The sequence below is a fragment of the Sturnus vulgaris genome, chromosome 1 (genome assembly GCF_052056855.1).
Source record: "Sturnus vulgaris isolate bStuVul1 chromosome 1, bStuVul1.hap1, whole genome shotgun sequence".
In the NCBI taxonomy this organism is placed as follows: domain Eukaryota; kingdom Metazoa; phylum Chordata; class Aves; order Passeriformes; family Sturnidae; genus Sturnus; species Sturnus vulgaris.
Window position 1 is genome coordinate 31690083 of NC_142243.1, and position 27906 is coordinate 31717988.

The 27906-nt window shown below is 37.3% G+C and overlaps 1 protein-coding gene across 4 annotated transcripts in view; it reads right to left on the reverse strand.

Annotated features, from left to right (window-relative positions):
* HYCC1 (hyccin PI4KA lipid kinase complex subunit 1) overlaps nucleotides 1-27906 on the reverse strand; it is a 42713-nt gene that overhangs the window by 8483 nt on the left and 6324 nt on the right. For 3 of the 4 annotated variants that reach the window (XM_088162971.1, XM_014894355.2, XM_014894357.2), the window contains exons 2-10: nucleotides 14889-14968; nucleotides 13928-14029; nucleotides 10034-10213; nucleotides 7237-7317; nucleotides 6718-6833; nucleotides 6298-6393; nucleotides 4552-4668; nucleotides 3753-3840; nucleotides 3093-3252 (exon numbers count right to left, since the gene is read on the reverse strand). In XM_088162971.1, the coding sequence (XP_088019097.1) occupies nucleotides 3093-3252; nucleotides 3753-3840; nucleotides 4552-4668; nucleotides 6298-6393; nucleotides 6718-6833; nucleotides 7237-7317; nucleotides 10034-10213; nucleotides 13928-14029; nucleotides 14889-14939 (991 nt within the window). In that variant the 5' untranslated portion in view covers nucleotides 14940-14968. Of the gene's footprint in view, nucleotides 1-3092; nucleotides 3253-3752; nucleotides 3841-4551; nucleotides 4669-6297; nucleotides 6394-6717; nucleotides 6834-7236; nucleotides 7318-10033; nucleotides 10214-13927; nucleotides 14030-14888; nucleotides 14969-15064; nucleotides 15471-27906 lie in introns of those variants that run through there. The other variant, XM_088162980.1, reaches the window with a different exon arrangement.

Below are 27906 nucleotides of genomic sequence, written 5' to 3' on the forward strand. Positions count from 1 at the left end.
TAAAATTAATTTTTTAAAACATAAAGAAAATAAAGCCCATGCTTCTCAGCTGGAAATGAGATTCACTGGGGTTATTCTATTTTATTTTACACACATAATTAGTAACTGAAAATTGCTGCCCTTGCTTCTCCAAAAGATAATTTGCTTCATCAGTTCTAGTCCACATAATGTGTAACACCAAATACCTTTCAACTGTCTCCTCTGACTTCCAAATCCATTTAAACTAATTTTTATTATGAAAATAAAAAAAGTCCCCCAAATATATTTTTCCTCTTACACTGTGTGAGAGAGAGAATACTGGTCAAGAGGTATGAGGTTTGTCATCTAATTTCTTCCAATTCCAGTATTCATTTTAATTTGAACTAGCATGTGTAAGCACAAGCTTTGTTATTCTTCCTGCATGCCAATCCTGAAGATGTATTTCACATCTATCTTTCTTTCCTCAGGAATTGTGTGGCACTGAATTAGGCTAGCTGGAATTTTGGAAACAGGAGACCATCGACTCTGACTTAAAAAAAGCTGTCCAAGTCACAAACTAGAGTTTTGTTAGGATTTTATAATGAGAATTTTGAGGAGATTAGTCAAAGTGATTTATGCATGGAATATTTACCATTTAAAACAACACAACTGACAGTCACTTAGCTAGATACCACAGATTCAGCTTTGGACTCTAAATTAGCCTAATGTTTGCATAGCCTTCAAATTTACAATTACTCCTACAACCTGCCACATATTCAACTCCAACCCACCTTACACCAAGTGATTTTCTTCCTCTTAATTAAATCCTGTACTGTTAAGACAAATCGACCATTTTCACAGAAACCCAAACAAAATGTTAGCATGAGCTGTTTTGAAAAAGTCCTTAATCTTTCATCCCTGAACACTGACGATCCACTCCTTGCTTGGATTGCACTTACTAGATTATTGCTGTTTCTTTCAACTTGTCCTACTTTATAAGACTCTCATAAAACATAGCATTCTATTCCACTTCTGAGTTCAACTGGTATTCTCATTTCACTTTCACCTTACTGTCATCTGCTGCAGGGGACACTTGTCCCACACGTTTTTCCTTGAACTTCACCAAGCCACACTCTCTGCAAGGAGGCAATAACTGTAGAAAATCCTCTATTTCTGCATTTGCTGAAAATTTTGCATTCTTATAAAGATGTATCCAATAATTATTTTGTACCATTTTGGTCTCCTGTAAACACAAAGGGAATGTTTATTTTAATATACTTTCAATTTCTCTGGATGACCTAGCACTTAGTATCCTTGATCTGTGTCACTCTCCACCATCTCATTTGAACAAGAATCAAAACCACTCAAAACTAATAGATAACAAAACTGCCAAACTTCAGAGGGCATTTGTCCATTTAAAAGCTAAGATATCATACCATTTTCTTGTATCTGGTCAATAATCCATGCTTAGTAACTTTAAGGCTGAAGAAAGAAAATAAAAATGGTCTTTAGCAGCCTTGAGATGTCAGTAACGACTGGCTACTCCATCTCACTAAAGACACTAATGTTCTGCTCCTCAGGTTTGTCTGACAGTTTTAAGTAGTTTTTAATCAATTGAAATGAAATTTGGTTATTTTACCTTTCTTCTCTGTCCTTCACCCCCGTTGGCAGCTGACCATTGATACAACTACCATAAGTGTGTTCTACCACCAAGTGTTTCTCAACACTTACCTGAATCACCTCTTGGCCAATTTATGATGAGTAACTCAGCAAAATTTTTCTAACTGAACTGTCCCTATACTACAAAAGCTCAATTAGTACACATCATACTGAAACTTTAATGGTAGTACAAAATCTTCAGTGACCCTATTAGAAAAGGACTCTTATCTACATTCATGCTCTTAGCCTGTTACTAGGATTACAATCCTAATAGAACAACTGCCAATTCTGATTGCTGCTCCAGTGGCTCTTCCCCATCTAAAAGTGGCAAAGGTGGAGAAATACAACATTTAGACTCACAGAATCTCTTGCTGGTACTGCTACTTCTGCAGTACATTTGGCACCATTTTTTCCTACTTTTCAGCCCAGACTTGTGATCTGCTTTGTGGAAGCCCTCATATAAGTTTGCCCAAATATACAGCTTTAGCTGGAGCAGAGACAATTTTCTTCACGGTAGCTGTTATGGGGCTGTGTTTTGGATTTGGGGTGGAAATGGTGTTGACATTTTGTTGATACAGGGGTATTTTTGTTGCTGCTGAGCAGTGCTTGCACAGATCCAAGGCCTTTTCTGCGCCTCACCCCTCTCCACTAGCAAGCAGGGTGGGGTGCACAAAAAGCTGGGAGGGGACACAGCTGGGACAGCTGCCCCCAAGTGACCCAAGGGGTACCCCAGACCATGTAACATCATACTCAGTATACAAAGCTGGGAGAAGTAGAAGGAAGAGGGGGGGGATATTTGGTGTTTGTCCTCCCAAGTAACTGTTAGGTGTGATGGAGCTCTGCTTTTCTGGGCATGGCTGAACTCCTGCCTGCCCATGGGAAATGGTGAATGAATTCCCTGTTTTGTTTTGCTTGCAGGCATAGCTTTTGCTTTATCTCATTAACTGGCTTTATTTCAACAAGATTTCTCAGTTTTACTCTTCCAGTTCTCTCCTCATCCCACTGTGGGGAGTGCGTAAGCATCTGTATGGGGCTTACTTGTTGTGTGGGCTTTAATCACAACACCAAAACATAGTATTTTATCCCTTTATCCTTAAATCCAATTTTTATTTAAGTACTTTAAGACAGATTAGGTTCTGTGGATAAGTTATTAAATATTTACTGTGCTTCAGGTACTAGAAACTAGTTTTCAGGAGAAAGCAGGAACATTGTTTCCTAAGGGAGCGGTAATTGTCTACACCTCCCTTTAACAAAAAAGGGCTTGGGTGTGCTGGGTTTTTTTTAAAACATGGTTAAGGAAAATACAGAATGTACTTTATCTGAATTGTGTTGATTCCCATTCACCAGTCAAGAAAATAAAAACCTCCAAATTGCTCCACGACTATAAGCAATTAATATGTGAAATAATAAAATTCTCAATATTATTTTAAAAACATGGGAAAAGCTAAGAATTCATTGCAAAATGTGTTTCTTACCATGCCTTTTCCATCTATGCCCTCTTATAGACATGCTAGTCACAGCATTTCTTGATATTCTGGATGAAGTAGGGGTAATTTCAACCTGAATGCATCTTGCACCTTCTTTACTAGATTTCATGGCACCCTGAGGCAGTGAAGCTTTTATTGCATTAGCAACCTAGAAGAGAAGAGATGCACTTAAGTTCTTATCACAAAGGTCCAAATTTTAGAAGAATTCTGTTGGGGGTTATTACTATTTCAAGAAGAATACTGTGTACAATTCCAATTTATGGTCAAAAAGCACACCACCCTTTGCATGCTCTATAAAGAATGCTGGCTGCAATTAGCTCTCAGAACTTACACTTGCCACTTTGTTAAAACAAAGCTTCTAGTTTCAAGATGTGGCTATTTCTTCAGAGTTCTGCTGCACTATTATCTTGGTTCTGAAGACTTAGAAGTGCTCTGCTGAGAACAGCTTGGTCACAAGGCAAAAACATGACACCACGACTAAGTACAGTGAAAAGCCCTGTGCAGTGTGTGCACTTACAGATGGAGCTGCTTGCACAAGCACACACACAGATTTAGGCTCCTGGTATCATCCTGTATCATGCATGCTCAGAGCAAGGATTTCCCAGGCTAAAAATTATACTCAACAAGCTGTTGAAATAAAATACCTACCAGCAGAGGCTCTGGATACAGTTCAAGCTGTGCTCTGTACAAAACGTCATCCATAGCTTTACGAGCCAGATCCCATTCCCCATTATAACTGCAAAGGTAAAATTATATGTAATAATAAGCATCTATGTCAACAGATGAACCTTTTTGGTCACATAACCTTCACAGCCCTGGTGTTTCTTGAGAGTTCAGTTTAGAGGATTGGAACTACTTGTGTTTTTTAGCAGTAAGCCTGCTGATTAGACAACTTGGAAGCAGCATCTATGGAGACAAAGTTTTATTTTCATTGGCCACCGCAAGCAGTTTAAAAATTGTTTCATTAGCTGTTGATCAGCTAATCATGAAATATTCTGAAATATAAATGGGATGTTTTACTATTACCCCACCTTTTGAGTATTCCTGTATTAGTAGTCTCCAATTATTTCAGTTACTAAGCTTCACACATTAACATGACTACCAAAGGGTAGATGACATCAGCATTTCAGAGAAAAAATGTAACCTTTTTCCCTAACTAGACTGATGTCAAAACTAACCATGCAAAAATGTGGATGGCAGACAATGGCTGGAAAAGGCTTTTCACAGTATTTTCTTCCCATCAGCAGTTACACCTATCAAGTGCTGCTCCAGCCATCTTCCCCAAGTACAACACAGGTAACTTCATCCAACCCAAGGACATTATTGCTAGACACAACATCTGCCCACCAGAAAAAGAAATGCCTCCACGGTAGCATGTCTGAACAAGTACACAAATTAGGCTGGCACTTCCCTGTTTCGTTTGCATATTAGAAAAAAAACAACTTACAAGGCATAATAGATCCCTGTGAGCATTTGCACCATGAATTCAGATGAAACTGGAATCCTACTGTTGACTCCCTTGTACTTTCTCACTTGTTGGCGAGGATATCCACACACACAAATTCTAAAGAAATCATACATTTGTCATTAATAAATAATGTGAAAACACCTTTGTAGTTTAGATAATTTCAATACTTCACCAATACTGATCAGTTTTTAGAAGCCCTGAGTTACTTCTTCTAAAAATGCAAGAATGACATACAAGACAACATTCTTAGGAAGAGAAATTTAATAACTGCCCAGTTGCAAAATATCTGGATTTACAACTTGAGATCAGCACAAAATATTTTGTTCTGTAATTCTCACATTTACAATTCATGTTTGCAATTTAAAAAAGCAAGAAAAATTGAGTTAGACTTACTAGAAGAAAACCCCCTAAATTCCACAGTGCTCAAACCAATTAAAGGAGTTATTCTATATATCCAAACAGCAGAATATAGATTTCACCACATCTAAACAAGACACCAAAAGATTTTTGGGGCTTCTGACACATATTCCCCATACTCTAACATGCTGTCTATTCTAAAATGCTGTCAAGGTAAGATTTTCAGTAAGCAGATAAACACGAAAGACAAAACCAGTCAGGAATGAAGAACAATTAAAGAAGTTAAATTGTATAGCATTAAATAATTCAGTATCAAGACATTCAACATTTTGAAGTAGGAAGACTTGCTTGCATCTACTGGTAACCTGCTTGGGATTTTTTTGGATGCTTTAAAAATTATTTATTCCAAATACAATCAAAACCTAATTAAGCAGAATAAGCAACATCAGTCTCCTTTCCACAATCCTTAGCTTCTAAGTATTTTTACCTCATATGTTAGAGCAATTTATCTAACAAAGATCTTGTAATTACTCTTGTAAATATTGCCAAGTGCTCCAAACTCCAAAGTCTCCTGTCTCCTTTGAAGAAAAGGAAATCTTAGAGGCATCTATTATCATGCTTTAGTTGTGAGAGAAGCCTAAGAACTATCCTAGAAAAAAGTTCCTGCAGTTGACTTCTCAGTCTCTTGGGTTTCCTGAGTTAAGGAGAGCACTCTAATTTTTCCCTTAACGTACACTACACTTTGGAAAATCCAGAGAAAAACATGTTTACTACCTATTCCTCTTCTTTAAAAAAAGATATTGATAAAAAAAAAGTCACTGTAATTAAAGCTGAGGTAGGCTTTTTTTTGTTTGTTTTGAGGTCAGGAGGGGTGTGTTGGCATTGTTATTTCGGTTTTTTGAAGCAACAGCTGATTTTGGAAATGCTCAATGCATCCATAAAAATGGATGTATTTCTTGTTTCAACGCCTGCTATAGTTACAAGAAAGTTTCAACCTGCACAGCATCTGAATTTATTTAACAAACCTACAATGCAAAACATACCACATTTTTAAAAGACACTTCTGGTTTTCTTTAGTTAACACAACCACAACTACTGTTAATAAAAACAAACAATTCCCTTTGACTTCCCCTCTTACAGGAGAAGCTTAGCCTGCAGGCTATTGTTCCCCATTTTGAGATCTCAACCCGAAGTTATATAAGAGATACTTTAAAAGCAAATAATGCAGCTGTAAACATCTATGAGAAGAAGTCAAATTTAAAAGAGGCCTTTGGGAACTCAAAGCTTGTTTTTATAAAAAAAAGTCCAAACTGACTGCATTTCAAGCTGGAAATGCCATTCTAAGAGTAAACAACCTGCAGAAATTACCTTGAACAAATTTGACACAATGACTGAAGAGACATTGGAGGCATGTAGCTTAAGGCAGCATTGTAACAGAGCAGAAGGAAAGTCAGCACTTCAAACCTGGGATTTGAAAAAAACATTAGAATTCCATTACCAACGTTATTTTTTAAAAGAAAACAAGTTTACAGGGAAATTTTTAAGAGTTATTTGAACAGATCGGTCATTGTATTTCAATACTACTGACAACTGAGTAAGCTTTTCCTCTACATGTAGTAACCTGCCTTGCTGATCTTTCTGCATCTACATTTACATGTGTTTAAAAACAAAAAAGCACATGACCGAACACAACATACACCTGTCCTCCTTCAGTCTGCAACTATGTTAAAAATCAGAAGTTCAGATCCATTATGGACTTTCAAGCAAAATCCCATGATACGATTTCACCTGTTCTGGGCTGTCAGCATCTCCCTCTGAGGATGAGGTCCACTGTACACAACTCTGGACAAACCATGCTGTGACAAAGCTCCTTCAGTGAGAGCCATGGAGCCAATGCTGGAAGGCTAAAGGAAAAAAGGGTCATTAAGAGTATGCCCATCTCAAATCTTGCTATAATGCAAGTGAAAATAGACAGCAGTAAGCATCACCATATTTATACATAAATTTTCAACAGGCTTAATGTTATCTGACTGTTTAGATGTAATCTGTTCATTTTACACAAGATAAGATATATGGCTTCAGGAAAGAAAAAAAAGACAGTTGCTGCATGAGTACTATGCAATTATGACTATTCCACCTTGAAAAGGCCTCAGAGACCAGTTAGCAGTACTCAGAAATCTCAGAAGTATGCTTCTATGTCATCATACAACATATTAAAACTACTTTTCACTTTTGTTCTTAACAAACAGGCCTCCAAAGCATACTGCCCTTCTCAGTCAGGAATTTCACTTTGTAGGTGTCACTTACTTCATGATAGACGGAAGGTTTGGACAATGATGGAATTGTGAAACTCAGCACTTTGCTATGTCCTTCTTTGTCAACTATCTCCTGAAAAAGACAGAAGATATCAATGGTTACACTGTAATACAGAAAATAGACACGCTAAAATGTTAAAATACTATTTATTATAGGGATTGATAGGGATACTATAACAATCCAAGCTGCAAGCTAGAAATTATCTCTCTGTTTACTTTCTATCACAGTACATTTTGTTTGTTTATGAAAACTCTTCAAATACAAATAACTTAGCCAAGGGCACATCTATTTGCATACATAATCCACCTCAAAAACACTAACAGAAAACATCATGTTTACAACCGCATTATCTTTTTTTAATTACACACTATTTGCTAATTGTGAAGGTTAACGATCAACAATTCTCTTCTGAAAACTATTAACCATCAAGTAATCACTCTGCAAGTAATTTGTTTTGGAAATATTACAGCTGTGGAATGACTGCAGCCTCATATGGTTTGACAGCAGCAGACCATAGCATTTGCAAAAGCCCAAGTCTGGTAACTCTCTTCATGGAATTTAAAGAAGCATGGCTGCAAAGCTTTAGAGAAGCTACTTGCCTGAAAGATACCACCGCAGCAGTAGCTGGCAGACTTCTCACTTCTCTAATTTAACAGAAGACTAATGGTAAGGCAAAACAAGATGTGGTTTTGTACCACAGAAGAACACTGGAGTATTTCAAATAATAAACTTTTAAAGATCCAAAGCAGACTTGACCAAAACAAACACCACACACTAGATTTTACTTTTCTCCTCCTTAAATTTCAGCAGCTGACTTCATATATCCAGGAGTAATAATTAGAGAGAAGTTCCAGTGTCTCCTAGCACCCATGCATTGGAAGGCTGAAGGTCCAACTTCACATAGTAATTATTAAAACTCCAGCCTTAAAATAAAATATGAAGTGGTAAAGGAAGACTGAAAAGGATCAAAAGGGCATACAGAGCTCTTCCTTCTGAAAAGCTGCACAGCTCTACCACTCTCCATATAAACCATTGATACTTTAATTTCTAATATTGCTCCTGCATCAAAGAGGAAAACATGTTCCTCAATATATAGGAGAAACGAAAAGAAAATGGCTACATCCAAACTTCTAAATTCTAAAAATATTAATATTTATATTCTTCATTATAATCAGGTTTGTTATTAAGTTTCAGGAGTACATTTCAAGATCCAAAGTGTATTAAAAAAACCTTGAAAACTACAGCTAGGAAAGCAAAATATTTTAACTGCATGCACTACCACTGTATATCCCTAAGCTGAAGGTAGAACAAACTAGTTCATGATATCAAGGTTCAGCCACAGTAATTCCACACCCCTCACAATGTAGCCAATTTAAAATTATTCCGAGGAATATTTTTCATTTTCCTTCAGCAAGAAACTGCAGGACTCCTACTGAACCTGTTACGTTTCTAAAAGTCCACTGTACATATTTACATAGGAATTAATATTTATATTAGGCTTTGTATTTCCTCTTGGTTTTAAAAACAAAGTAGTTGGTTAAAGAGAAAATAAGTATCTAAGCAGGTCACCTACTACCTTTTCAACCTGCATGCTAGAGAACAATACCATCTTGATTGTTTCAGTTATAAATTTTATGCAGCACCAACTGTGGGGAAGAAATCAGTGTGAGTACTGTGGCACTGTTTTACCATAAGCATTGTTATGTCTTAAAGCAAAATGGGGAAAGAAGTTCCCAAAAGTCATGCTGATCTACAGCTTCCTAGAAAAGCTTGCTGTGAAATTCTTATGACCCCAGGCAGCTGGAGATGGAAAGCCAAGTTACTAATTGAGGAAGAAACTGTTCACACCTAAGAGAGGATGTTACCAGACTGGTTTCAAGCCTAACTGTAAATGTACTCTCTTCTGGAAGAAAAACAAGTGATTACAGCCACATCCATGAACCATTTTAAATTGCTTCATCATGGATAATGAAGGAGTGAACTGCCTTAAGGCATAAGGTAAGACCAAGTGCTTTTCAGGAATGTTCTTCTTGTCAGAAGCATACAGAAGAGGCAGGAAGCCTGTTCTCTGCCTCAAGAGGAGCAGAACATAAGGGCTCAGGTCTTTTAAATTAGACTCCTGGGTGAAAAAGATATTTTCACTTGCTTGGTGAAGACACCTGTGATTATTTCGAGGAGATGGATAGCAGCTGCCTTCTCCAGATTTTCAGAATGAAGAGCCTTGAAGTTCATCACTATTTCACTTCACAAAAAGCTTTCCTAAAACAACCAGAACAAACTACACAGACAAGAAACCCAACAGACATAATAAAACACTAACTATTTTAAAATAGCCATAAAAAGACTAAAATATAGTCCTCTTAAGGGTTCTTTATTAATTCTGTTCTTCAACACATAGATTTAGCAACAAATAGAATATTTTCATAAAAAGGTTATTTCAAAATGGACACCTTTAATTTCTCAAAGCTAAGCTAGTTGTTCAGCAGTCAAGTGTTAGTTAAAAGTAATTTTTTTTATGGTTTTAGTCCAGATAGTCAAAATACTCCAGAAAATATGAGCAACAATTTCAAAAGCAGCACCTCAAAAACTTCTCACGCACAATGTGAATTTAATCACCATATCAAGAAATAAGTAATAAAAAAAATCAAGAACCACAGAAAGAGCTGAGGAAATACTGACCAAAGAATGCAAGTTCATGTTGGAGATTTTTGATGGACACCGATTTGAAGAGCTGAGACTGAAACAATCACATAATTTCAATTCTAAAACAAAATGTTGAAATACATACCAAGTTATAAACTCCTAGGAGAAGAGCCTCTATGCATCCACTGCTCTGCAAATCTCTGCTGGCTGAGACAGCAAGATAGCACCACATCAATTCTGGCAGGAACTGCAGTGTAAACCGTAGCAATTGCTCCTCTCCACTGCGATAAAACTCAAAGAGCTGATGGCAAACTGGCTCCAGAAGCTGAAATACAAGTTACAATCATGAATGAATAAAACATTACAAAAATCTGCAACTTTGTCGGGATCAATCCTTTAGCCAAAACTGTCAACTGATAAAAATTACATTTTAGTTATTAGGGCATGACTGATACAATAACTGCTCAAGTCACCTACACACTTTCATGCCTCTAACATACTTTTGGATGACAAAAGTAGAGCCATTCATCCTATGCGAATAGAAAAATTCCAATGGCTGCTTAGCCTCATTTTTGGCTCACTTCCTCTAGCCTCAAATGCAATAAAATATAGACAAAAAGGCAAAGGCAATATGGGCAAAGGCAAAAAAAAATATAGAATAGTTATCGCATACTTCATACCTCTCAATATCTCTAATACACAGGCAAAGTACTTGAACAAAAGGTCTTGTTATTCTACAACTGCAACAGCATACACAAAATGAAGCTAGAAGCTTTACCCACCTAGTGAGAAGAGCTGTATAGCACTAAAATTCCAAATATTACAAAAACTTGGTCCACAATAGAACCAGTTTATTTTCTCACTCTCATTAAAATCTCCTAGAAGCTTCAATGTATTTATACATTTGAGACAGAAATGGGAAGCCTCAAGAGTAATTTTAGAATCAAATTTGTTAAGCTGATACAAATGGATGTAAAACACTCAACTGGAAGTAATACACTGAGCTAGATCAGTGTAAGTAAAAAAAAGATTTTAAAACAATGAAGCTATCAGGCTGCACTGTGATCCTGGATTTAAAGTGCCTTCTTGTGCTACCACCTACTTCTGCTATAAGGATGAAACATTGTGTTAACCACCACAATGTGTCAATGTATGGAAATTACGAGATTTCCTAATTTTCTCCTATTAGAAAATACTGTCAAAAATAGCAGGCACTTTGAAAGCCAGCTGAACTACTGAATTCAGTTCTGCTATTTGTCTAAGTCACAACTTAAGTTTTAATACGGTAAGTTTTCAGAAAAATCAGAAAGCCAATTCTATATTCCTCCCTTTATTGAAGCAAAGGAGGCAAAATCAACCAGGGAGACCATGCTAGAAAAACACCTGCTTGCTTTTCTAAGCTTTTCCTCCTGAACACGAAAAAAGTCAACATTTCTCACCTCACAAAGTAAGTTCTGAAACTGAAAGATCTTAGGAGATTTGAGTTCTTTTTAAAGAAGCAATCTGGGACAATCTGATCCATTCTAAAAAAGAGGAACTTTTCACTTCTGAGAGATATAGCTTCACTTTGGAAAAATCATCTCTGAAAAATCTACAATAAAGGCAAAAAAAGCCACACCAAGCTAAACTAGTCATCAGTTTTAAAAGCAGTACAGGAAAGATCCTTCTAGAAAACTTTAGCAGCAGAACTGCATTCTATCTTCAGCTTACATTTTTCACACAATTTGCATCCTTCCTGTAATGAAGTATCAGTTCTGAATGATGTGCTTGAACTTTAAAAGGCACATAAATAGCTGTGACAGGTATCCATGTTTACATCGTTATCTCACTTGAGACAGTTTTGTATTAGCACATTTAAATGCATAATCACTACAAAACCGCATTTTCTTCCTCAAAATACCACCACATGCTACAACCTAATATCAGAACGTACTGACAACTGGTGCTGTTTCAAGATATCACTTTCAACTAAACAGTTCTAAAAAGTATTCTAGACTGAGACATTTTTTAATGCTGGAACAGAAGAATGTCCAAGCAATTTCATCCCTCTTCCTTTTAAGCTGCACCCAAGTGTGTTAGACACTCCAAACATTTGTTATCTCCTAATGCAAATGCCCAATTTGGCTCCTATCTAAAAAGAAAGCAAGAGTGTTTTCAGTAAAAAGCAAAAAAACTTCATCCTTTGAAAAAAATCCCTGTCACATATTTATTTATTGATTTGTTACCATTGGAAGTCTTCAGTGAATTATAAGTCCTTTAAATGTTCACATCTTCTGGGCTCTCCTTTCATTGTGCTACATTTTTCACCTAGCAGAGGCCCAGGAACGTCAAAAGTAACTAACAAAAGTCTTTACTAACACAGGTACTATGAAGTGGATGTTAAACAAGTAGTTCATTTATCTTACAAATGGCTAATTAGTTTTTCAGAAAAGCAAACCAAAACAACCCACGTGAAAAGCAAACATGAACTAGCAGGAAAATGCAGTTAAAGATGCAAATCCCATTATTACTTTACAAATGCTTTAAAAAAACCCCACATACATCCCACAAAACAAGATTAATCACAATTTTACAGTACTGGTAATTATTATAAGTGCATATATCCAAAGGTGGTGTTTGTCCATTTTTAAACTCAGCAGTATTTGTAGTGTTCATGCACTACTCCTTCCCCTTTGCATTACATCTGTGAGTTCAGAGAGGACAGCACATACCCTCCACAGTACTGCAAGCTGACATTACACAATGCAGCTCAATATAGATCTCAAATAGCAGTTAAAAGATACTACTTTTCTTTTTGACTTCTGGTTTGTAATTATTTTCACCATTTGGAAAGCTCCAACTAGCCTCTCCCACAGAGCAATAGCTACTTGGAGAACAGGCCAAAAGAGATTTTAGGACTTTTTCTCAAGGCAGCACAACACTCAGTGCCAGCACTAGTTTTCATTTCAATTAGAAGTCTCACTGACAGGAAAATCTTCAATACCTTGCCCCTGGAATTATCCCAACAACCTTTTCAAGCAGAAGTTGCAGCAGTATCCTGCTACTAAGGCCCCTGAGAAACTCAGTGATAGTCAGAAGTAATAAGATATCAAAAAACATATGAAAGTATTAATTAGGCTATCAACAGGGAGACTCATCAGATTAATTTACATTTTGATATGAATTCTGAAGACCAGACAAGCTTGACTCAGTAGTTGGAATGACTCAGAATGCCTTTCTGAGCAGCAAATTAAAATTACATTTGTTCTTTGCTGGACAACCTGGGAGCTTCGTATCAGCATTCTCTCTAAAAGCACATATACTGAAAGCATTTTATCCTATGACCTTTAGTACTGGCATAATCTCAACCCTTGGGAAGATGCCTTATTTCTGGGTCTTTTCAGAAGAACTAAGGATTTGGTGCAATTTAAAAATAATGCACAAAAGGATTTCTGGATGGTAGAAAGCAGTTAACAACACACAATTAAATCCAGATCAGGATGTTCCGAACATATCTGGACATTTTAAAACAAGGGCAGTCATGGGATATGGAACCTTCTCAGTACAGGTACTGAGAAAACTTGCCCCCCCTTCCCCACCATTTTTTCATATTTTGCCTGTGGGTACATCCACTCTATAAATCCATGTCTTTATATTGTATGCATTTCAAATAACAAAAAACCTAAAACCTAAGCAACAATTTAAAAAGGATGGCTAACCTATCTAACTTTGCTCTCTTGCATTGTAATGGACAAGCTTCTGACACCAAGAGATCCACATTCAAGTGGCAATTACAGAAGGAATCCTGTCAGACACAAATATATTTTCAATTCCCTTATACATTTCTCAATTCTACATCCAAGTCCTGAAGCTCATGAGTGTGACCTACAAGCTTATCTATGATCAGTAGGTTACAAAACAGACAATTTTTTTTCCATGCCGTTGCTAAGAACAAATTTTTTGAAGGAGACTCTTTATCAATTAACTAGCATGCAAGGTCTTGGTTTCATTCTGCCAATGTTATGTCAGACATTTTGGGTGAGAGATCCAAAATACTCACTTCACTCTGTGGCTCCTGAATTACTTTGTAAAGAGATGAAATCAAAGCAGTCTTGTCTTTCAAGCTGGTAGCATAGCTGGATATGGATGCTTCTGGCAGTGTCTGAAATAAAAATATTATAAGCAATTTCTATCATTAAAATATAACAGCTATTTCAACAACAATTTTCCATTATAAGTCACTATTTATTAGAGTTTACTATATACAAAACCTTGTTTCACAAAGAAATTCTCATATTTTCAGACCATTGCCAGAAGACACACTGCACTCGATCATTTTGCAATTTCATACAGAATGTAACAACAGTGGATGGGAAATAGATAAAAAACAAGTTACAAAAATGCAACTGCCACTGAAATTTCACTGTAAGATGTCAGCCCTGTAAAACTTTTACAGTTTTCAGATCCATACTTCAAGATCTCAAGACCAATTGTACACAGGTAGTGAACACTATTACCAGATACAGTATTACTCTGGAAAAACACAAATTTCACTTGATGCAAATTCCAGCCCCTCCCCAACACTAAACATATTTTCTGCCAGTACTAAAGAAGGTAAAAATCTAATCTTTTTAACAACCCTTTAGAAGATGTACATTTAAAAGTACATAAGTCTTACTGTAATTCTTATCTCCAGTCCTTCAAAGGACTCCACTCTACAGACAGGAAATCATATTTTAAGTATCTTAGCAGAGCAGGAGTAAAACCTACAGTCATGTCTGGTACTCAAACCAATAAAATCATTCATCTATGGTACACATTTTCACTTCTCTCTGTCAGGAAGTATGTCAGCCCAAAGAGGCAAGGAAAAAAATCCTTTCAGGCAGACATTTGCGTTTATCATATGATCTCAGCAAAACCCAAAGCTACTGTCTTTCATTTTCTACAGGTTGCAAACATTCCTGCATACTTCACCAGCAGTGATCGAAACACTTGTGGCTAAATATCGGACAGTGTATTACCTTGAACTCTGATAACCACTCCTCCACAACCCCAGTATCCACAGCTAACATCTTCCAACATCTGCTTCAAAACCTCCAGCCTGAAAGAACAAGCAAACACAGTTTGTGAATACTCCAGTCACTGCATTAAGCAGATGATGAAAATTAAGTCTCTGTGAATATTTAAAGAATCTTACCATGCTTTTACTTGTTAACATTTTACATGCTGACATTACTTTGAACTTTTATTGTACCTCACTTATGCACGCTGCTGGAAGCATTAAACACAGGATTCTTCCCATACAGCAGTTTAATAAATTCCAACTATGTGTTGTGTGGGAAGCTCAGTAAGCCAAAGATTTTCAGAAATGGCATTCTGAAAACAGAAAATATTACCTCCTCAATTTCAATTTATTTTTCAGCTTACAAAACTCAAGAGGGAACTGTATGGACTCACTGAAAACGACTGTTTAGGTTTTTCCAAGTCAACTGCTATTCCCAGCTTGGAAAAGGTCACTGTAATAAAGGCGGATGGAAAACCTTTCAGTCCTCCCCCACCATGGCAACTGCAAGACAATGAGCCTGCTGCCTCAGCATGGAGCTAAGATAGACTGCCCAGCCCAACATTCTGCCCAGACTCAGACTGAGAGGTCACCAGCAGTAGGACTTGAACACAGCAGATGCAGAGCGGCTACTGAAATTAATGTCTGATTTCTCTTCAATTTTGAGAAATCACTTAAAAACAACTGTCCCTTGGAGCAGCTTATCCTGACACAAAAGACCGAAACATCATTAAGGCACAAAAGTACTGAAAGTTAAAAGAGCATGCTGTTAGCTTATCCAAATTGTGCCCATGGATTTCAACCAGTGACAAAATTTAATACTTATCTGAGGAAAAAATTAACACTGTCTTGGTGAAATGTTCAGTCGTAGGAGATAGCCCATCAAGTTTTACTTTGTCAGTTTAAAATTAGTTTTGAAGTATATTGATATATCCAAGTATGGGCTTGTCTACGAATGACAAGCAAGGAAAAGATGGGAGGTAAGAATTGCCTTTTAGAATACAAACAAATATTTTGTTCTGAAATCCAGACTATAGTAGAGCATACAGATTATATACAGTGTATTTTAAGAAGCCTAAAGGGAGAAGAACCAGATATGGCAATAGCAAGAGCTCACTATAATCCTTCACAGAAAAGGGAGTGGGGAAAGCCCAAACTTAAATAAGGCTTTAAGCAGTGGCCAAGATCTTTCAACGCACAGACAAGGTTTTGAGAGAATTACTGTTAACACATGAATGATGAAAGGAATAAAACTGACCAGGCCATCCAGTAGTTTCATCGCAAGAATCATTTTAATACACAATAATACCATAAGGCAACCAGAGCCTTCTGTGTCCCCCTCTCCTCATTGTCATGATCATTAAATAACAAACCAGGACAGGTGAAATCAGGGGGAACCAGCTGTGGCAATGTCCTCTCACAACCCCAGAAAGACACACAAGTCTGCACAAAGCTTACCAAACACTGCCTTTGGAGGATGAAAGGACAGCAGGGAAGGGCCAAGGAAGCACAAGCATTTAATTTCTGGAGACCAGACCACTGCCATGGCTGGATATGGGCACTTCAAGGATTGTGGGGACAGGAAAGATGCCCTTTATTTGGGAAAGCAGCAGGGACACACAGAGCTCGGCCTCACTGTGGATGGTGAGACAGCTGAGAGCTTATGGGTCACAGATGAAAGGGCAGAACAACATGGGTGACATTATGGCAGGTGTTTGCTGCTCACCTGAGCAAGACAAAGCACAGGAAGCCCTCTTCCTATAAAGCATTAGAAGCCTCACATTACAGGCATCTGTTCCTCAGACAGAACATGAACTACCCTCTTATTTCTTGGAGGGGAAACAGAAGAGGGAACAAGTGCATTGATATAACTTCTGAAACAGGGGGCTGAGGAGCCAAAGGTAGGCTCTGCTAAACATCTTCGTTACAAACATGGAAAAACTGGCTAGTGACATCAATGTCAGGGCAGACACAGCTGCAGTGACCATGACAAAGTAGATACAGGATCCCAGTAAGAAAGATCAAAGCAAGAAGGAGGATCAAGAATGTTCTAGAATGGTTCATGGGCTTTTGCAAAAGTAGTAGCAGCAGCAAGAGAAAAACTAGGGCTCCATGACTGAATTAGAAGGGATCTGCTGAGAGAAGATACAGAAAAGGCCACGGTACTCACTGCCACCTTTGCTTTTGCTGTTACCAGCAAGAGCAGCCCCCAGGAACCCTGGATCTCAAAGCACAAAATACTGCCTCAAGTGCCAGAGTGGCTGAGGAGTCTCCATGCACGGAGACATTGAAAACCCAGTCTGGTAAGACCTTGAGCAGCTGGACACCTGCTTCAATTTTCACTACTTTGTGCAAAGAAGGTTGGACTTCATGATCACCAAAGATCCATTTAAACCTCATCCATTCTGTCATGCTGTATCAAGGAAGAAATGGGAAGGATTGCCATGAAGAATATTAATTTAGCTAAATATCAAGTCTTTCTGATTAGCACTGACAGCCTCTGAAGGTGTAACAATGAAAATACAGAGGAGCAGCCCCTGAATGCTCAGCACAGGTTGTGTGTGAGACCCTGCTGGGAAGTGAGGCTTTTAAGGATAATACCATGTGCTAACAAATACAAAGACTAGTCCTACTACAGCTACTGAAGCAACCACCTTGCCAGTTCCTACAGAATACTAGCCCTGCTTTCATTCCTACAAAGGTGGACAAAATAGCATCTCGTGCTTCAGCACAGCTGACAATAGTAACCATTCCCTACTGACCCCCATTAACAGCACAAATACCTGTTCTAATATTGATTGCTCAAAACAAAAATCGTATTATTTAGAAGAGCCAAGAGGAGTCCTGGATACACCAAGTCCACAGTGGATGCCACATTTATACAAGAGATTAATTTTTTTCTTACCCTTCTCTAGTGATCCATCAAGCATTATTTTCAGATTAAAGGCTCCCAGAGAATAGAGGTTTCATTTGACCAGTAAAAACAGCAAGAGTATATTTGGCTGGCATTAGCCACTGGAATAATACTTCAAGTTTTTATGACTAATTTTATGACTAAGTATTTAAAGATGACTCTGGTTTTTTTGCAAAAGCATGAACTTTTGAAATGACATTTATAAAAAAGAAATAGGACAAAATTTTTGCTGATCAGATCTTTTATATTTATTTTTAAAGTAGCAGAGGCATTCCACTGAGAGTCAAGGCAGTAAAAACATACAAGGGAAAGACTGTCCTTATTTTACCTTCATGCTTTAAAAAATCCATATATATCTGCTTAAACCACAGCAATACACATTTTAGTATCATAAATAAGAACTCAACTTTACAATTGTTTCCCATGAAGACAAGGATTATGTGTTCAATTGACGTTCCCCAGAAGGAAAAAAAAAAAAAAAAGCTTTAATTCCACATATCAGCTGTGTGGGATCTATCTAAACATGCAGACAACCTACTGCATTACTGAGGATTGCCTCATTTGTCCTAGTTAAATAACAGATCAAGCTGGACTGGCACAATATTTCGACAGAGTTGGAAAATCCAAGACTGTTCCAAAATAAGGATTAACAAGTTTCAGTTAGTTAGCAACACAATTTTTTCCTGAAGCCCACAAAATGTTTTTAAAAAAGTAACTCCAGAATGGGATTTTTAGCACTATGTGCACCAAAATAAGGTTTAATTTCCAGCATCTGTTAACCTTTTACAGAGAAAAAAAAAAGGATCCTGAGGATTAAAAAAGCATGCCTTAATTACAGCTTTGTTTCAGTGGATATAACTGCAAGATATAGGCCACTGTAAGAATGAGATGTCCCAGTCGCTACAGAATTAAAGCAACATCAAGTGGATAAAATAAATACCTGCTACTTTGAGGATTAAAAAAAAAAAAAAAAAGAAAAAAAACCAGTAAAATTGCATTAAGAATGTACTTTATAAATACCAAAACTGCAATGGAAATTCAAATAACACAGCAAATACTACACAGCACTTTTCCCAAAAAAACCTTGTTTTAAGGTACATTAACAAGTAATTCCCTTTGAATGAATGTTTTTTCTTGACCTCTTCCTACTAAGCCCCTGCAAAGATTTCAAACGAGTGGAGTTTGAGAATTTATTTAAAAACAATTTTTGCCACCACAAATCAAATAATACTTTGATTAAATGTGAAGAGCGGCTTCAAATGTCCCCATGCTCCTTGTTCATTTGGATGTCTTGATGAAGATTGTTACAGGAAAGAGAAATCTCAATTATTTAAACACCACAAAACTACTTGTGATGCACTCAGTGACAGCCAGGTGGTTCAGCACTGTTGAATTTTTATTAGACACATATATATTCTTAGTTTATCTTACAAATGAAGTAAAGCCACTTCAGGTGACACTCTTGTATTTATTGCAGGTCTTCACATTTGCCACATGAAAGCAGGAATAGCTTATGCAGTCTAGCTAACACATGGCTAATTGTCTACATTCATAGGGCTAATATAACCTGTATTCTTGTGCCTTGTGAGTTAAAAACACTTTGGAGTATTTTCCACAAGACTCTCAGCTTGGATTAGCAGCCAAAAGATAGGGTTTTTAATAAATAACAATTAACAAGTTCCCAAGTCCTAACCAGCCTCTGACAGCTGTTAATTGGTCTTGCTCTATTCTAATACAATAATGTAAGTCTCCTTTCTTTGGAGATACCAATTTTTGTTTTGTTTCAAGGTGAGTAGTACAACTTGAACAAGATACCAAGGAAATTGATCTGACAAAAGCAAGTCTCATTTACTTCTACAAAGTCCCTAAAAAGCTAATTTCCCCCTCACCCTTTACAGCACAAATACATCAGGAACTTACTGAATTTCCTGTTTTTAATAGAGGAGGGAAAAAAAGCTACTAGTTACCGAGTTGGTGGAGGGCCAGCCAAGACAAATTAAGACATGTTCTCTGGCAAACTTACTAATGCATCCATAAATGGCTTCGGATTTTCATACCTGTCACACAAGACTTTAACATAATAACATCAAATTATCTCTTTGAACGAAATCACAGACAACACATGCACAGGTTTTTCTTTAAAAATAAATTCTCACAATAGGTGGCTTTCTTGCTCTTTACTGCTACCCAGCATTTGCAGAATGCATCCACAGAATACATGTGTGTAAGTGAAATCTGGATTAAGTACAAGGAGGCTGGACTTGGATAAAGAATGAACACTTGAGCTCTGCAGAACTGACCTTCTGAAACCACAGTATTAGATATTTGCTAGGAAAAGTCACAGAGCTGGAAAAAAACAAAATCAGGAGCCAAAAACTGCTCAAGTCTCATCCTCTGGGAATTGCTAGAAGAGGAGAGTAAGCATATACTGTGTCTTTACCTAATCTGTAAAGTATCTGCTTGGAAGTCTGTATTATTTGCTTTAAAAAAATTAGCTTAAGGGAAACATGGAGCAGAAAATTAAGCTATTTATGAACCATCAGCCAAATCTGTCAACTCACCCCAGAATACAAACAAAGTAAACTTGTGAGCATTCCATTAGGATGCATCAGACACATAAAGGATCCAGCCCCTAGTAAATGGTCATCTTCTGCTCCACAGTACTTTGCACACTGAAGTAGGGATGGGCCAATTAGGACTCAACTTTTTTCCCTTTTGAAGTGGTATAAGAAATATTAAAATCCTTTTAGTCAGCTCTACTTGACTCATCAAGCTCATTTAAAGGACTACAGTCTACACTTAAAAGTCACACTGCTGAACCCTTTTTTCTGCCTTGTTTCAGGGACAAAGACACAATCCTTGGTAAGTCACAGAACAGGAAAGAGCACTCGGGCAAGTGCATTCTTGATTCAATTGCCAAAGAAGAGAATGTATTTTCCTGATGTTAATGCACAACTCATTTCAGTGACACAGTGATCTGTTCATTTTCTATACAATTTTGAACATGGCCAAGCTGTTCTGTTCAGATACTTGTAGGTGCAATAACAAACAGCAGAACACTTGAAGTCTCTTGAGAAAAGAAACAGATGCTACTGTGGACTCCAAAAGCCACTCTGACAGGTTTCAAAAACCACAAAGGTCAGGTCTGACTTCTTGATATTTTTCAAACTTCCACAAAGAAACAAACACCCCATTGTGCTAAGCCTGAAACAGTCACATGCTCTATTCAAATATACAACTGTAAACAGTGCTCAAAGACTCGGTATCAAATATTCTCTGATAACTGCCATCTTCAGCTTAAAACAAGACAGCTATGGTGCAGCAGGCACCACTGACACAGGCTCAAGCAAATTCCCGAAATGAGAGATGGTTATTTAGCATCTTCTAACATGAGAAATAACAAGTTTTAGGCGACACTAGAGGTGACAGGCTCAAAACAAACAAGAATTACCAAAAACAATGTAGGAAGGAAGTATTCATTCAGGTCTGGGTACATGAACTTTAAATAAAAGCACAAAAAAAAAACCCCATCTGGACATATGCATGGAAAAATCTACCCAGAGCCACTAAATACATAAGCACTTTAGTTCAGAAAGCTGGAGTCAAAGGTTGCTCCCAAGCACACTCTTCCAGTTTTCTCTCAGTTCCTTTCTTGGCCTCTAGTAACAGCCACTGCTGGACAATAAGGTTTCACGTCTGGCTCAGTGCAGTCATTCTGAAGTCTTCTCCACAACACAGCAGGGAACACACAAAGATAACTGTTCTGAACATTTGTTTCCAGCAGTTTGTAAAGACTACTGAACCTTAGGAAGTGAAACTGCAGTCAATTTTAATTTCATCTTGCCAAGGGCATTATTCAGTTTTGCTTCCCATTTCCCCCTCCCCTCTGTCAGTGATAAAAGTAACCTTAGATGGAAGCTCTTATCTAAAGCTTACACTTTATTTCACAATGTCGAACATCAGCCTTAAGGAGTCAGGAGTCAATGGACTCTTCCATGATAGAGAGTTAAATAAGATTTCCCAATCCTGTGCACATATCCTGAGCTTCTTGAACAATTTACACTTGGGATATGTCAAAATGATAGATATCTGCCCACCAAATGGAAAAGTTCTTCTGAATGATACTAATTAATTTTTTTTAAACAATAGATCTATTAATATTCAGCAACAGATGACAGACCTCAATTCTTCAGTTTTGATGCCAGCAATTAAGGAAAAAAATAGTCTATAGAAAGCAACCATACATCAACTAGAGCATACAGAAAATATAAATAACTGTCTTAAATGCATTTGTTTCTTGTGCAAAGTATCCACTATCACACAATACTGTTTGGAGGTTTCTGGGCTGTAAAGCATCAAATACTTGATATATCAAACTATAACTCAGTCTTCCACAACCTTTCAATTCTGTCAAGAGGGGAAAAAAACCCAAAAAAACCCAACAAACCTATGGTTGAGGTCATGAAACCACAAGGCTATTTACATTGCTGGTAAATAGTCACATGGGCACACATGACCTAAAACATTCATGATGAAAGCTTTCTAAAAAGTCTCAAGCAGAAGGTAAGACTCCTAACAGCACAGGTTTTAAGATTTTAATCCTGATCTTTGACTCCTGGCAAATTTATTTGCTCAATTTCAGATTAGCAATCAATTACAAACCACATTTGTACTCAACTAACCTTGTATTCACCTTTACTATCAAGAGGAAATGTCACCCAAGACAACCAAATTACTCGTGCCAGTCAAAAAAGTGACCAGAATAGAGATATGAGACTACAATCACTGATATATTCACTTGAATTTCTACACGCCATAATAAATCAGCTCTATATTGTTTAAGCAGGAGAAAAGGAGCCCTAACAGTACAGTGCCAAAATGAAGTAAGAGGAAATAACTTCCACAGCTTGAATTTTATTTTTTCATTGTCATCTACTACTTCTTCCTTGCTACCTGTTTTAATCCTGCTTTACTATTTCTTCCCTGTTGCCTACTGCACAAATGCATACTCTGAGTACATATGCCATATTGATAACCATGGTCAGTCAAAACTGACTGCCTGTAAGTAAACTTATTCCACTTACACCCCACTCTCTGGCATGCAGAATCCCTACTCTTTCAAGCTATTTCATCTGGAGTATATCCTCAAATGTTAGCTTTTCTATAATCTGTAATTCATCAATAGTTTCGTTGTAGGGAAATAAAGTAAGATTTATTACTTTCAAAGCAGTATTTTTAGTAGCTAAAATATATTTGCTTCCTCTTTTGTTTCATGCAAGCATTACTGTTTACATCGTATTGACTTGTTAAGAAAGAACAGATATATAAACAGCATAATCTTAGACAGAATAAAACACACATAATAGAAAAATCTTAAGTCCTTATGTTTCCTGGATTAATATTGTTAACTGTTCAACATATACAAAGAAAAATCAAGATAATAACTATATGCATCATACAGGAATAGAATTTAAATTAAGTAACATTAAAATGAGCACAAGCATAAGCTTAATCAAATGAAAGAACTAGAAAGCTTTAGAAAGCTTGTCTGTTGTCTATGTATCAAGACTTCTGTAACTTGTGTTGAGAACATCAGTGAACTGGCAATTCCACAGTACATGGACACAGTGCTCTTTTCTCTAAGGGAAAGCAGTGCTGCACAAGTTCACCACTTAAAAGAAACATTCTGTACTGAACCCTGAACAAACTTACTATTCTTTTATACCTTAGTTGCCTAAGCCCAAAGTATACTACACCCCTACGAAGTCAGGAAGCTCTCTCAAAACCCAAAGGCAAATTTAAAACAGTGAAATATAATAAATTATAGAGAGAGTAATTGTGTTGCAGCTTTAATTTTAGTATTGTGTGTAAGTCTTGAACCAATCAATGGTCTTTTCAAAAGCATGGAGTGTTAATTTGGTGGCAATGCTGTGACATATAGTTCCTTGCCTCCTCAACCTTCAATGCTACCACAATATTACCTTTACAGGCAGTTATTCACTCAATCTATTTGTGAAGTCTATGCTCTGCAAGCAATTTTAAAAACCAAATTTGTTTTCTAAGTGAAAATTGCAAGTCATCTCATGTTAGAGTTTGTTCAGAAAGAACACTGCCATATGAAAAGAAAGGTGTTGGGTAACTCAGCTGCTGAAAGACTCTCAGTGTAAAGCATGCACAGGCAGATGCTGCACAATAGCTTGAGTATGACTAAAAAGCATGTGGAGAACTGAGCAGGGGCTAAACTTCGTCTCTGAGCACCGACTGTAAAAGACACAATTTTAACACCTTCTACTATTACAGCACGTAGTTTCAGCTAGAACAAGTCTAGAAGCATTCATCTGGCAATTACTTTAGCAGTGACCTATCAGAAGGAAAACGACACAGTTCACAAAGTAGGACAGGAGTTTGAGAGACTCTTCACCTACTTTTTTGCAGTGACATTAAGAATGCAAGACTTTTGACCAAAACTTTCCAACTCTGCAGTAGCTAGAAGGGCATAGCCAGGATCCAGATGCTATTCTATACCACCTCATCATTGCCAGGGGAAGCACTAGGGGTAGGCAGTTCAGCATGGTGAGCAATCATGTGGGAATTGTTTGCCTATTTTGTACACTTTGTTATTAATAGTGTAGCTGTTACTGTTTGCTTTCTTATTCCATTTCTGTTTACAGTAAATTGTTCTTATCTCAACCTGTAATCTTCACTTTTTGTGCCCCTAATTCTCCTCTCCACCCCTATGCAGGGGAGGGGGAAAGCGAGTAGTTGCTGTTTGGAAGATTTCGGTAGAAACACTGAATTGGGGAATACCATTCCTGTGTCAGGATAGCCTTATCTGGTAAAGCACAGGCCCTTCTTTCAGGCCAAACCCATTCTAGGGCACTCAGCCCTTCACAAAGAAAAGAGAACCCTCCCCAGGGCTCCCGCTGGCTTCTCCAGATCCATTGTGTCACCGCGATGGGCTACCCAGGGAAGATCTACAATAGAGCAAAATATCAGACATCAAATACAACTGCAATGGAAAGGTTTGATTTGGCTCCAGAACCTTTATTTTAAATGCTATGATACATCCCATCACCCTTACCCTACCAGTGCAGCAGCATTAGCATTCCTGATAGCTTTCTATCAGCAAAATATTACCTCCAGTATACTATTCTACCATTTCCTCAACGATCATGAAAGAAAAGCAGGAGCTTTGCTATCAGGAATGCACCCCAGATTTTACAGCAAACAGAGGTTTATGATGGTCTACTGACAGGTATGTTAGCAGCTCATTTTCACGGGGGAAAAATTAAAAAAACCACAAAAACACCTAAACAGAAGTACATTTTCCAGAAGAGGGGTGCATCAATACTGCAAATAACCTTAAGACTTAGTTTTAGTGGTCAATAACTGCTCCCTGTTAAATTACAGAATTATAATTATCTATCGATATATGTATGCAATGCATGTACATTTTAACTGTGTTAAACAGTTTCAGGAGAAACATGCTTTATCTCTTCATGACAGTTCTCTTATTCTTCCTCATCCCTTCACTCTCCCCCACCCCCACCCCAGCCCATCCGCATAGACTAGACACATGCATTTGAAAAACATTTCAGAGCCACTAAGAAGACTTTTTTTGGTTTTTACATACTTTAAAAGCTAAAGAAAAACATGACATCACAACTACAATTTTTAAGGGCAGGATCCATACTTCTGTCTCATTTAGAAGACGCATCCAATATATTAAATGCTCTATTGCCACATATAAACACTGTAGTATAGACAAAATACATGCAAATCAAAGTCTCTAGAGAATTTACTACCCTGCATGTCTTGCTCTGCATTGTAATTTGAAAAAAAAGTCAAATCCCAAAAGCATAATAGTGTCAAAGTAGAAAAAGAGTATAATTGTCTTATGTTAAGAGATGTATTAATTTAGATTGAATTCACGTTAGATGAAAAAGCTTTTATTTTAAAAAGTTCCCAACCCATGAAAGCATCTAAAGGTCAGAAAATTAATTACTCCAAGAAAAAGAAAGCAAACACAACTCAAATTATACAGGTTCTGGAAGGACTCTTTGAGTTCAGATTTCCAGGATAATTGGTATTACCAAGTAATCTGCCATTATTCCAAAGTCACAGCATAAAGTTTCTAAGGAATTTATATTGTTACCACTTGAGTAGCAGAAAACAGTTTAAGATTTAAAATAATATAACATACATTCATTTTCTTTTTCTGTTTCTTTTATTTGCATTCTCATTAAATCACACAATGCCTCTTCAGGCCTGATTTTTAAGAGCATTCTTACATATCCCACATATCTAGTAGTTCTAGAAGATGTGAGTGGTGCTTTTATAATCAGTCATCAATTCAGAGTCCTGGCTTAGAGCACAGATTTAAATATTTGAGCCAGGCAAATATTTCTGTAGCCTAACTACAAAGTGTTCAAATTTTATTTCTACAATAATCTCCAGTCTGTGAACTTGGGAACTTGATTTAGTGTATTGTGCTTACAAGCAGCAGCTGAGAAGTCACTTGAATGGCAGAGCTGTGACAATACATGGAAACTGGCCATTGATTGCACATGTATTTGGGGCACAGTGGTCTGGATGAACCAGAGCCACAGGACATCAATACAGCCTAACAACCCTTGGACACAATATGTTCTGCTTGTAAAAATGTCGTAAGCACATGAAAGCAGAGTAAAGCAACCTTCTTCACACTGGATGAAAAAAAACAAATATAATCTAAGTGAATGGCCACTTTTTAAATATGACATTTGAGGGGTGGGGGTTAGTTGCACAAAACAAAAAGATCATACGCCTATCATTTAACATCAATAGAGACATTTAAGGAACTTAAAGGGTAAGCGTGGCATCACTTGGTTCCTGTTTCATCACTCAGCTAAGTTCCTATTCTCACTTTTGTTAGTTCCTCTATTTACTGTACAAGCAGGACCTGCATTCCAGGTGTTCCTCCTTCCCTTGACATGAAATGTATCCACATCCTACTCCACCTACTGAATTTTTACAGGACTTTTATTCTACCACACCAAGAAGCAGCTGTAAAAGGGTTAAGGCAGTCCCTGCCACTGTTTCACAGGATTGGAGTGGCTTTGTGACCACGGGTGAACTAGCACCCACTTCTTTACCAAAACAGACAAAACCTCTAAGCCACTTTTGAATACCACTAAAATAAGAATGAACCAAAGATTTCCATTACTTCCTTAAGGAATGAATGAATGTGTGCATTATGAATGCAAGGGAAGTTTAGAGATCTCCTCTGATTATGTTGTTTCGGGTGGAAAATCATAATCATTTTTCCCTGTGCAACTACAGTTTGCCAGTAACAGTCTGGGAGAAAATATCACTGCACAAATAACCACTCCATTCTAGTAAAGACCCTTGGTAGCAAATGCATATGCTTCAGAAATTCTTAAATTTTAGCCCAAGAACAAAAAGAATGAAAATACATATACCAAACTAAAGTAAGGCAGCAGAAGAATTAAAAAGCAGCTGAGACTGCAGATTTACTCAGCCAATCCCCAGCACAATGCAGAAGTGCTGGAAGAGTAGTTCAGCTATATTTGTACACATAACTGAAAATTCAACAAAACTTCAACCAATTCCAGCTGAGACAACAGAATCCTGTTACTTCAAGCTGTATCATTACAGGCTAAGCAAAACAGATGTTTCCTTTGTTGTGTTTCACTGAGTAACAGAACAAATTCATTGTCTGAAGTGTCTCATCACAACACGACTGTTGTGAAAATACCCCACATTTACAGTCACATAATGCTGCTGAGAAAACAGGGAGGGGGTAAAGAAACTCAAAATGTTTTCCTCAGCTTTACAATTAAATAGAGATCACATTCTCTTAAGGCAGGCAGAAATTTGTAAATATTAACAGCACTCACAAAGCTACAGATGCATTTATAAGCAGATGTGCAGAATTACTGTCAAAAGCCTCTCACCTGCTCTTCTGGCTGCTGCACTGGGAATTTAGTTCAAAGGGGGGAAAAAAATGCAGAAGCCTATTAGTCTTTCCACACCTGACATACAGAGTCGATATAATTAGGAA